This window comes from Cebus imitator, unplaced genomic scaffold, assembly GCF_001604975.1.
Source record: "Cebus imitator isolate Cc_AM_T3 unplaced genomic scaffold, Cebus_imitator-1.0 Scaffold459, whole genome shotgun sequence".
NCBI classification, from domain to species: Eukaryota; Metazoa; Chordata; class Mammalia; order Primates; family Cebidae; genus Cebus; species Cebus imitator.
The window spans coordinates 128285-141153 of NW_016107774.1; the positions used below are offsets into that span (position 1 = coordinate 128285).

General features: G+C 42.0%; 1 protein-coding gene across 1 annotated transcript in view; it reads left to right on the forward strand.

Moving 5' to 3' along the window:
• FAM135B (family with sequence similarity 135 member B) overlaps positions 1-12869 on the forward strand; it is a 233083-nt gene that overhangs the window by 96722 nt on the left and 123492 nt on the right. Inside the window, exon 3 of the mRNA XM_017512001.2 lies at positions 6407-6546. Coding sequence (XP_017367490.1) covers positions 6407-6546 — 140 coding nt within the window. The remainder of the gene's footprint in view (positions 1-6406; positions 6547-12869) is intronic.

Consider the following 12869-nt stretch of genomic DNA (forward strand, 5'->3'; position numbering starts at 1 on the left):
TAATATTCCATGGTGTATATGTGCCACATTTTCCCTATCCAGTCTATCATCGATGGGCATTTGGGTTGGTTCCAGGTCTTTGCTATTGTAAACAGTGCTGCAATGAACATTCGTTTTATAGAAATATGACTTTTCCAATCATATAATTAATAAATAACATCTATGATCAATTTGTTTTACATAATTTTGTTTTACAGTTTGTTTTACATAATTTGCTACCTCAATCAGAATTTTAAATTAGCCTATATAAGATGTTCTGACTAATGCAACGTGTGTGGAAAGATGAAACATTCATTTACACAAAGAGATGTCTGTGGAGTCGGACAGCAATGGGAATATTCATTCCCTATTCCACAGACAGAAGCATAAAACATAGATGTCCCAGAAGGAACCCTGTGAGGGTTCAATGCTGAATCCCAAAGTTTTGCCCCAGACCTAGTGCATAGCAGGTGATTAGTGAATATTCATTGAATGAATAAACACATTTTATAGCAAAAACATCGGAACATATTAATCTAGAATTATAGGTGAGGCATAAACATATGTCCCTGTGCATGAAAGCCAACTATTCAGTACTCCATGTACAGCAGGTTACTTTAAGTGGAAAACAAGAAAAATGTTTTCTATTATTTGAGACAGAAGTCAAAATGACAACGAAAATGCAGCTCTTTATTGATGTGTCACCAATTTGACGTGCTTCAAAAATGGAAGGTACAAGCAGAATTGCATCTCTTCAGATATTTCAAGAAAGTGCTTGTATATCTCAACGCCCTGTTAGCAGAAATGCCACTTACTTTTCCCATCTCACATCATCCAAAAAGTGCTGGGCTGACACAATGAAGTGTGGTCCTTTTCTGAATGCTAGTTTAGGATAGAAATGAATCTCATCAGTCCCTAGCTGCTGGGGCATTCATTGGCATGCAGCGTCTCTGCTGAAGCATGGGTCTTTAGAATTCAGAGGAAGCTTGGGTCTTCAATGGTGAAATCTTTGCTGGTCCAGTTACATGCACAGGCCACTAGGGCCTCCACCCTGAGCTCCCAGGTTATCACTCGTTAGAAACTGCTATGATTTAAATGTTTGTCCCCTCCAAAACTTGTGTTGAAAATTTAATTGCCATTGTAACAGTTTTGAGGTGAGAACTGTAAGAGGTATTGGGCCATGTGGGCTTTACACTACTGGGTAGAATTACTGCCTTTATAAAAGGGCAAGTTCAGCTCACTTTTGTCTCTTGGCCCTTCTGCCTTTTGCAATGGGATGATGCAGAAAGAAGGCCTTTGCCAGATGTAAGCGCCTTGATATTGGACTTCCCAGTTTCCAGAACTGTGAGCCAAGCAATTTTTGTGCATTATGAATGACATCATCTGTGCTATTGTGTTATTGCAGCACATAGTGAGCTAAGATATAACATTTTCACATTCAGCCATTGCTCTTGACAGCACGGTCTTTGTCTCAGGTTCGGTGGGTTCTCATCTTTACAGCTCACAATGTAGCCAAACCAACCTTCTACCCATGAAGCCCTGAGCATTTCTGAACACCCAGAGTCGTCATCCTGGGCCCCAGCTTTTCTCAAGATAGCTTCGTTTATGGAAACAGGTTGTGCTTGTGTGATTGACACTAGTACCACCCTGGTTGGGAAGGGTCTGTCCCAGTCCAACAGTAGCCCTGATTTTCAACCTCGAGAAAAGCCATCAAGACCATGGTTGCCTGTCTCCCATGGTTTCTTATCCATATTGTTCCACCTGCCCTCCAGTGATGGGGTCTTCAGGAAACTGGCAACCTTGGGAGAGTCTCAAGAGGTCATGTATTGGACCTCCCTACCCTGGCATTGAAGGCTCAGTGACCGTATGAGCTAGGCAGTGTGCACATGACTACAGGAAATTATTCTGCTCATTCTCTCTGGAAAAACAGTGAATACCTTTCAAAGTGGGTTTCTCTTCTGCCTATTCCTTTCAATTGTTGGCAAAAATAAAGCTTGGCTTCAGAATGACTTTCTGTCCTTCCTGTTCCTAGAAAGGGTCGGAAAATTTACCCCACTTAAAGCATCTTAATCATTGTCATCTTCAATCTATGAGAAAATCTCTTTGGGTTTTGATAATTTTTAAGTTAAAAACACACTTCTTTATTCACCATTTTACCTAAGCCTTACATTTATTATGGAAATTAAGTAAGGCATGATTCTTGCCTCATTTGAGCTCGGATTCCATAGTCCTGCCCAAGGCCACACAGCTGGAAAGTAGGGACAAGTCTAGAACTGATACCCCTTACTAAAGGAGCATTTTCTAAGTCATATGAAAACCAACATTGTGACTTTGAGGAATCCATAGTCTAATAGGACTTTTCTACTTCTCTTGGCTCTAACATATTGGAAGAGTATGAGTATGTCCTGAGTTTAAAGAAATTCAGACAGTCCAGACTTCAGCCAGCTGACGTCAGGCCTGGGGAACTGAAGGTGGGGTCTTACAGAATTGAGGCACAATATTGATTCTTTGGGAATCTCCTGTGCGCAGGCAGAGCCATGGCCATGTTCTTGGAAGGGGATTGAAGTTTAGTCCACAAGTAAATGTCTCTAATGCTATTGGTTTGGGCATTGGGCATTGAGCACAGAATGCATGTCAGAAGAATCACACCTGTATTTTGTACTACGTGCTCACAGATCCCTCTAGGGCTGCTGGAAGCTCTCATTTAAGGTACAAACATTTAGAGGTGCATAGATATATGAAGTATTAATACCATTTATTTTGTGAGGGGAGAAGAAGAAACTACAGAACCTTAAAGTTTTGTTTTTTTCTCTTGCCCTCTGGCCTGAAATTCTGTGTTGAGCTGTTTGAAATGTATTCTTTGTGCAGCTGAAACTTGAAGAGCTCTTCTTCCCTCCCCTGCTGTACTCTTTTCTCTGTTCTCCTCCTCTTTTTCCTTCACATTCCCTTTCCTTCTTCCACCCATTTTCTTTCCATCTCTTTTTTCCCCTTAAAGTTTCAACTCTTTTTATGCATGGGACCAAGGCTGACACACATAAAATAGGAAGACAATACGTAGGGAGACTCCAGTCTACACCTTCTCATTGGACCACTTGAGTAGAAATCTTGTTGCCTCAAAATACATAAAAATACACTAAAATGAAAAGTGGCTATCTACCCCATAGCTAGGAGAGGCTGCCATCGCAAAGTGTAACTTCGTCTTTAAGGGTGGAGAGAACATGTACTTTTGTTATCTCTAGGTGCTGAATTCACCAGGAAGGAGGAGTGAGGATAGTGGGTTGGGTCGGGTATCCATATGTGGACTGTTATTGAAGAAGGGAGAATCTCAATGGGAACAAAGCAGGCAAATGTTGTCCCAGTGATCTCCACAATCCCAGGGAAACATCTTGGGATTGGTGAGCCTTCCCTTGTTAAAAAAAAAAAAAAGACACCTGTTCCATGTGATACCCTATTTAATAATGGTGAGAAGTTGACCCAGAAATTCTCCTAAGGTATGAAAAATGCCTTAACCCAGGCTTAATGAGGCATCTCGGGATTTGGTGACTTTCAGTAAATACCCATTAAGCCCTGTGGTCTAGTTTGCCAATCTGCTCAAATTCAGAGGCGCTTAATCTCCCATAAAAATGTGGCCAGTGACAATTTATTCAACAGAAAGTGCTTAGAACTTCCTCCATGAAGACAATTAAAAAGTCATCATACTGTATATTGTATGCCCAGTGCATGCCTGGTCTCAGGAGCTTGATCTATTTTGTCCTCTTTGTGTCCACAGCGATCCCAGAAGGTCAGTGTGGCTGTGTCCATTTCTCACATGGGAAGCTGCTTTTAAAGGGGTGATGTCACTTGCCCAAGACGGCAAGTGATTGAACTGTTTTGCTGGCTGTCCCTCCTGGTAGCAGACTGCTCAGTGCTGCTGTGACCTTCAGGGCATTCACCCCATCTATCCGCTGCCACATTGTCATTCTGGCTTATAGATCAGCTGGGCCTTGGCAGTGATAGAGAAAGAGCCAGCGTAGCAAATAAAATCAGAGAGGCGTCTGCACACGTGAATCATTTTTATTTAATAGCCGAATCAATTTGAATACAGCAGGTCCAAATAGAACTGCATTAGGCCAGTAATTTGATTGCCTTCATGACAAAGTGCAAATTAGAGCAGGCACATCTGAGTAGCCTTGGGAACAACCTGGCATTTTACATATTTTTCTATTCCTTGCTCTGAAGCTACAAGGTAGGTGTTTGTTTAGATGTTAATGTGCATTGGGAGGTGACTGTGATCCGGTGTTCCTGTTTCCAAAGAACTCTTTGATTCATCCACAGACAGTGTACAAGGTACTTAGTATTTTTCTTTGCTGGTTAGGCTGTTTTGGCTTTTTTTCCTCCTTATTTTCTTGGCTCCCATTTCAGGCAAACTAGTTAATTCTTCCAGTACTGTCTTATAGAGTCCCCACCCTTTGCTAGAAAATAGATGCATTTTATTCATTCACTGGAGACTTCATTTTCTCTCTTATTAAAGAGGTAGATGTGAGGATGAATCTACACAATGCTTCATTATACAGCAATGCTCTAGCTCAGTCTGCTGTAACAAAATGCCATAAACTGGGTGGCTTATTGACCACAGAAATGTATTTTTCACAGTTCTAGAGACTAGAAGTTTAAGATCAGGATGCTGGCCAGGTGCAGTGGCTCACGCCTATAATCCCAGCACTTTGGGAGGCCGAGGCGGGTGGATCACGAGGTTGAGAGATCGAGTCCATCCTGGTCAACATGGTGAAACCCTGTCTCTACAAAAAATACAAAAATTAACTGGGCATGGTGGCGCACACCTGTAGTCCTAGCTACTCGGGAGGCTGAGGCAGGAGAATTGCTTGAACCCAGGAGGCGGAGGTTGCAGTGAGCTAAGATCACGCCATTGGACTCCAGCCTGGGTAACAAGAGTGAAACTCTGTCTCAAAAAAAAAATCAGGATGCCAGCATGATCAGGTTCTGGTGAGGCCCCTTTTCCAGGTTTGCAGATTGGTGACTTCTCTCTTGTATCCTTGCATGGTGGGAACGGTGAGGGGACCGGATCTCTGGCATCATTTTATAAGGACATTAATCCCATATATGAGAACTCTACCCTTATGATGTACTTACCTCCCAAAAGCTCTACCACCAAATATCACATTGGTCATTCGATTTGGACATATGCATCTTGGAGAGACATAGGCATTCATAACAAGGACATATTTAGGGACCTGCTTCTGCTTTGACCTTTTGTCTCTTCAGCTGGTGAAAAATTTACCTTATGGGTTTGTTGTGATAATTAAGGAAAGTAACACAATTGAAAAGCACTTTAGAACTCGTAAAATGCGATATAGTTGTTCCCTATTATAAATAGGTAATTAATAATTGTTGCCTTATAAAAATATTAGTATTATTTACTTTAGAATATATATACACAGGTATGTATGTGTGTATATGTGTGTGTGTGTATATATATATGTATACATTTACATGTATCTGCACCCGTGTATTTTATATGTTAAGTGATTTGGAGGAGTTCACCCATTTGTTTCCCCACAATAACCCTGGACAGTGTTATTTATTTTAGAATATACATATATATATATATATATATATATATATATATATGTATGTGTGTGTGTGTGTGTGTGTGTGTATTTTTACTTATTTTTATTTTTAGATATATTTCCAACTGTGTAGATTATGGGTTAAGTAATTTTGAGGAGTTTGCCCATTTTTTCCCCCACAATAACCCTGGACAGTAGATGCAGTAAGATCCCTTAACCTCATTGAATAGATACGTCTTCTTGAAATACAACTTAACTTTGAAGTACTGTTTAGGGATTATAGTACAACTAGAATGCATTCGAAGATACAGAGATAAATTCCTTTAAAACTTGATATACAGCATAATTGGGATTAGCACATTTTTCTAAAACTCAGAGTGTTCTTCATAACACGCATTATATGCAGGCAGCACCTTTGAGAAGAGAGAGATTCTGTGGGCACTAGGAAATCCTTGCAGAAGGAAGGGTGGCTTCTGTCTTTTACTCCCCATTCTTCTCCTCATTGTTTCTAGGAGAGGGGGATGATAGAATGCTTCACAGAGGAGAGGACAGGTGAACAGGTGAACAGGTGAGAAGTTGAGCAGACACTGTATAGTAGCCCAGGAGCACTTCCCACAGCATGAGTGACTTAGCCAAGATCTTATAGCTTGTAAGGGTTGGAGGTTTTTCTGAGATACCAGCCCAACTCAATGAACAAAATATTCATATGATGAGGTGTCGTTAACTATGATTTTGAGCTTTGGAAACTGGAAGGCAACTTGGGGCCATTAGTTTCCTGAAGCAGGAAAGAACACTCAACAGGACTGCAGGTACAGGACAGTATTGGAGTTCATGGGTTCTTGCTGATTCTTGTTTTGCAGAGAGCAGCAGCCTGCATTCAGCCTGTGTCCATGACAGCACTGTGTACAGCCGGGTCTTTCAGATCTTATACCGGAATGAAGAGGTGCCCATAAATGATGCTGTGGTCTTCCGAGCTCATTTGCTCTTAGATGGTGAAAGGGTAAGTCATGAATCTGCCACCAACCACAATTGGCTGTTCCCTCTCATGGCTGTTCTCTCTCACTGCTAGGTAAATGGTGAAAGAAGCTGGTACGGATTTACTCTGAAATCTGACAGAGATGAGTGCTTTTAGTGCACTCATGCACTTATTTATGTATTCATTGTTTTACTTATTTTTTTTATTCACATATTTGCTTGTTCCATGTAGTCTCAAGTGCAAACAGTCTCCATCGACTCACTGGATCTCTTCTTCCCTCCTCATTTGCCCAGTTGTGCATCTGTTCAGGCCCTCTGTCAGTGAGCCAGTCAGCAGGTGATTTTGAGTAACTATTTTTTGCAGGGCTCTTTGTGGGTCCCTTGGATAAGGAACAGAACTGGAGAAGGTAGCAGGAACTCTACCTTGAAAGGGTTGATAATTTAGCAGGAAAACAGATAAATAAGCAAACGCCTAGGTAGGTGATGTGAAAAATTTTCTCTGTGGAGATGACAGAGCTGGTGTTCATCAACACTTACACAAAAAAGCTGGCTTCAGATGCGCATGCTGAATTCACCAGAGACAAAGGAAGGACATCTAATGAAAGGGGAACAGCGTCATTGCAATCCCAGAGGACTTGGGGGATTCGCTTTATTAGTTGGAAACTTGATTGAAAATTTTCTATTCATTAGATTAATACGTTTCAAAAAAAAAAATTGAAGCTCACACTTTTGATCTGCCTCCCCCACCGTCACTTCTTGTACCTGCTGCCACATTCCAGCTGATTTTTTCCTGCTAGAATATACTGAGAATTATATGAAAGAGTATTTCTATTTTACGAAGATCTAATTAGAGTCCCCCTACTTACAGTCCCCATGTGGTGTACATGACAACTCCTATTGGACACCAGTTACTGTACTCCTCTCAGGCTTCTTGTCTTTTTGTCCACATCTTTTATTGTCTAGGTAGTGACCAGATTCCCCTGTGTGGCTAAAATTGAAAAGCTGCCTCTCATTTTTTATTCATTACCCATCCATTCCCTCAAAACTTTATTGAGCACTCACTAAGCACTGAGTACATGCTGGAGGTAAAATAGTGAACATGAAAATACCCCTGGCATTTTGGGCTTATATTCTAATATTAGATCAATATATCACAATGTAATTTGATAAATCAACCGTGCATATTCTATTACCAAGCCTTCTCACTGCCACATGCTCAGCTCCCTAGTCTCTGAGACACACTCATGAGGGAGATAAGGGTAGGAGTTGTACCCTCACTGGAGGTCTATGAAGCTGCAGTTATACCCAAAGTGGAAGGGACTTCGTGATGGTCCTACTGTGTAAGACAGGCTGTTACCTCATGACAGATACTCAGATAATGAGAATATGAAGAGCTCAGCACAACCTTCAACACAGACTTCACCCAAAAAGGTTATTCCCTGGAGGACAAGTGACAGACAGGAGAGGCCTTCCAGAGAAGTCAGTGTAGAACTGAGACCTACATGCCAAGGAAGATTCAGGCACGCCACCAGCTCAGGGAGATGTCAGCTCTGGAGGAGAGCACAGTAAGGACAAAGAGTCTGAGGTGGGAATGACGTTGAGGTGTTTCAGGAAAAGCACTAAGGCTGAGGTGACTTGCACAGAGAGGGAGGGAAAAGGAGCAGGAGATGAAGATGGAGATTGGAGGCCCAGCATTGTGGGCCATGACAGGGAATTTAGGGCTTATTCTCGGACAATAGAAATCCACTGATTTTATTAGAAGGGTGCAGTGGCACAATTTTTATTTTAGAATTTTGTCATCCCTCTCTCAGTCGGCAAGCTCCATAGGACTGGATCTCTTTTTGCATCCTGAGTGCCCCAGTGGCCATAGGACTACATTGTGGATACCTGACCTGGAGTGGATGACTTAGTTGTTGAATGAATGAATTTAATTTGCAATCCCTTATTTTGAGGGCCTCTGCAAACTATTCTTTCCAAACAGAGATGAGCATCCACAGTGTGCCCTGTTTGATGGCCCTTGGCTCTCCATATCATGCCCAGACCACAGTTGCCTACTTCAATAATACCTCAAGGAACACACATCCCACTCACTGGAGCCTTCAGTTAACCTAACCCTGTCTCCCTTGTGCCATCACAGTGACTGCAAATATTTGATCTGTAGTGAAAATTTAAAAGAACAAACCAAACTCCTATTAGCCATGCTGGCCAGCTTTTGAATACTCGCCCATTTCCTCTCTCTGCTGTCCCTCCTGGGATTTGCCCCAGGAGACTGGCTGCAAGAACTGCTTGTTACAGCCACCACCTGCAGGGCTCTGTCCTGTAGACCCTGACTCAGCAACGGAAGAATGAAGTGCACCGACGCACAGATGTTATCTTTGCCAGTTCGACTGAGTGTCCAGCCCAAATACAGACTCTTTGGAGAGTGCTGTAAAGAGATAGTAGCCACTGGCCCTGACATGCTGACCTCCCTGGCCTTTATTCAGCACACATTAAATGACAAAAACTCTGGGTCAACACCAGTAGAGGTTAAAGATTAAAGGATAGGTTCTGAACCCTAAAGCAAACACCATTAGTAAAATCCCTGGTCGACCTCCCCCAAGAAAGCCATCCAGAATGATCAAAGGGTAATTTTAGAAGTATATGAGTAAACAAGTTAGTTAGGTAAACTTCCCACATTCCTTTGTGCCCTAATCTCTCTGGCTCCTGCAAAGAGACTCTGGCTGCCTTCAGCCAGATTTACTGGAGCTTATGTAAACCCCCCAGGCCTTCCAAGAGGGTTTGTAACTATATTCGGTAATTTTCTCTAACATTTTTCTTTAAATATTTTTGCCACCACCCTGACTGAACTCCCACAACTACTCAGTCATGTATTTATCTTTTGGTTTCCGTTGAGTTCAGTGATAAGAGCTTCTGCAGGTGACTATGAGAATGATAGGCCCAGAGCATTCATTCCCCAGACTCCTCCTCCACTAGGTTCGTAGGCTTGGCTGTGTCCAGCGGTGTGCTGCAGTCTGCTCATACCAGCTTTTGACAGCCACAGGTATAGACCTATTTCCAGCTCCCTATTTAGTGACTTCACATTCAGAGCTTGACGTCAATTGTGACGAAAACATTTGGACCAGAGAAACTGCCAATGCTACAATCAGTGTTTTCTTCTTTTTTAATTTTTCTCCAGAGAACCAGTTGTTAAACTTTTACCACTATACCACTTGCTCTTTCCTTCTTCCAAAGGCCCCAGCTTCAGTCAGGAGACACATTCCCTGTAGCTTTCTCTCAATTCTGATAACCACTGCCTCTGCTTGACTCTTCAGGCCTGGGGTAGTAAGGAAGTCCTGTAGTTACTGACCTTGAAGAATTGAGCCATTGTTAGTTGGTTTTTCTAAATCTTCCACACACTTTGTAAATCATCCCTTTGATGAACTGTACTTGAAGTCCTCATTTTGCGTGAATCCTCTATTTCCTTCCTGGACTCAAGTTGTTGTCTTTGGTTTAGGAACAGTACCCTTAGGTTTCCTAGAGTGGTTAAAAACAAAACAAAACAAAACAAAACAAAAAAACCTCTCAGTTAAACAGACTGTAAGCTCAAGATCCACTTCCCCAAATTCCAACAATAAAACAGGGCTCCATTTTTTTTACCATGGGCCACTGCCCTTTGGGCTGTTGATCTCAAAGAGCTATGCTGGCGGAGTGCTTATGGCAAACCAATGATGGAGGCTGGGTTTGGGCATTATTCAGGTATCCTGGCCATTGCTCCATCTTAATTCCGTCAGAGAATTGTTCTTGTCCCTGACAACTTAAAGCCTTCAAGTTTGACCTTCCCAACCCTCAACCTTAGCTCATGTGAGATTGTAGCCAGCCTTAGTTCTCAAGTTGAACAGGGGGTCTGTTTCACATTACGTGCTGTTTTCTTCTTCCTATCAAATTTCTTATCTCTGTAAGCTAATAATTTATTATTGTGTTGGGGGTAATCCATATGGCAGCAAACAATGTCACAGCTGATTGTTATATACATATCAGGGATAATAAAAGTTAATTGGATATGTCTGTAAACACTGTATATTTGGAATGGATGTATTAACTCTTTTTCAGTTAGTATCAGTCTGCTTATGACAACCAAAACACTGCTTATAGCCAGTGGCCAGAAATTATGTTCATGGATGCTCATAGACATCACTGTGAATAACAGACATTTATGAAATGCCTGTTCATCAAACACATGATTCCACATGCTATCAGAAATTCAGACACAAAGAAGATTCAATTGTGCAATGAGGTCACAGATAAGTGCAAGAGATGACCTTGGACAGAACTAATCACAAGTTAAGGTGGACGAGGAGATATTGTAATAACGGTTGCAAAGAGTGAGTCTGGAGGTAGTATATGTATTTTATTTATATACTCTGTGTAATCCCACAGATGATTTGGGAAGGCTTACAAAATGCATAGAATAGTAAAAAAGAAAAAAAAAAGCTAGGAATGGAATGAGGTAGAGGAAAAACACCTACAGGAAAATAGAGGCTAGGGCAAATGTAGCAGACCAAAATGCACAAGCATCCTCTGAATATTGGCTAATGGTGACCCACACATTGAGTGCTAAGCTCCCAGCAGGCAAAGAAGAAGATACAATTATTAACAGTGAAATGCTTACCATTCTGAGGAGGAAGAGGAAAAGATTACAAGTTAAACATTTTATGAGTAAGATTGCATTTTCATAGGCTTAAAAAGGAAAAGCATCACAGTTCCCTGGCAGTGCTTGTACAAAATGCAGATTCATAAGCCCATGCCAGACCTAGTGATTCAGACAGAGGTGGGTTTGGATTTTTGGCTGAAATGGAGAGGGGGCTGAGTTTTGATAAGTAGAAATGGGCAAGATTTCCACAGTAGGCAGTTAAGAGCTCCTGAGGCAGACAACAGCAAGGGACATGTAAAGCAGGAAAGCAGAAGGCAGATCTGGGGAAGAAAGCATTGTTGCTGATGGACTAGGAAGTTGCAGGGACACAAAGCTAGGAAGGAAGGTTGAGGACACAGCATGGAGAGCCACGGAGACTCTGCCGGAGGTCATGTTTTGCCTTTTCTAAAGGTAGAAGTCTCCTTCAGGACAGAAGGAGGAGACCTGGCATTTAGAAAAGTCAGCCTGGTAATAACATAGAAAATGGGGCCCAGGAGACCAAGGGCATACAGACAGTTGTTGCTGTAGTGCATGTCATGTTTGTGAGCTTCATGGCAGAGGTTGTAACTGTGTGAACTGAAACTGTGTGAGTTGAAAGGGTGAGCTGCATGGCTGCCAAGGGCAGCCCTTACGACTGGGTTCAGGTTGAACATAGGAGATGGCAGGTATCTTGTAGAGAGGAATGATGAATGGAAGCTGACCCTGAGATTTGGGCATGAAATGGGCTTGGAGTTATCGATAGTCCAGGGTAGTTGGGAGAAGAAAAGCTTCTACTGGGGAGTGAAAGGAGTTCAGGATGAGTTATAAGAACAATCACAGGATCTTAGCACTAACCACATCTTATACCTCTAAAGTATGTGCTGTATGGCAGGCGCTGTGCTGATTTCTTTGTCTGGAATATCTTATTGAATTATTGCAACAGCATGGTGAGGTGTTTTAATACTTTTGTTTTACATGTGAGGATACAGTGACTTAAAGAAGGTATTTATCTAAAGTCACACCACCCAGGTGTTGTAGAGCCAGGGTTTGAACCTGGGCAGTCCTAACATAAAGTCTGTGTTTGTGACCAGTATGCATGACCACTGTGTGATGTTGGTGGAGGAATGGGTCCTTCATGTAGCCAGGCCCCCTAGTAAATTGAAAATGACAGTAATAATAATAGCTAACCTTTGTCGACAAGTTCAATTGTGAACAAAGCTCTTTATGTACACTTTTAAATTTTCGTTCACACAATAACAATGCTTTGCGAATAAGTGTCATTATTTTACTCCCACTTGATGAATGAGAAAACAACAGAGAGGTTGACTGGCCCCAGGTCTCATAGATACAAAATGGTAGAACTAGGAGTTGTACACATGTATCTTGATTTCACAAGCTGCCCTCTTAGCCATCAGGCTGTAACAAAGCTCAAGACAGAAGTTAAGAATGGAGGATGAAACAAGAGGGTCACCATTATGAGTTGAAACCAAGCCGTGAGAATATGTGTAACCTAGAACACATATTTGACCGTGGGAAAAGGCTGAAGAAGGGGAGTCCTTGGCAGTGTCTAGGATGTGGGACTCTCTCACTAGCTGAGTTTGGGAAAATGCCTTTACCACACTGAGCCTCGGTTTCCTCATGTTATAAATGCAGGACAGTATTTCCTAACTCGTGGCTTTATCCACATTAAATAAAATAGC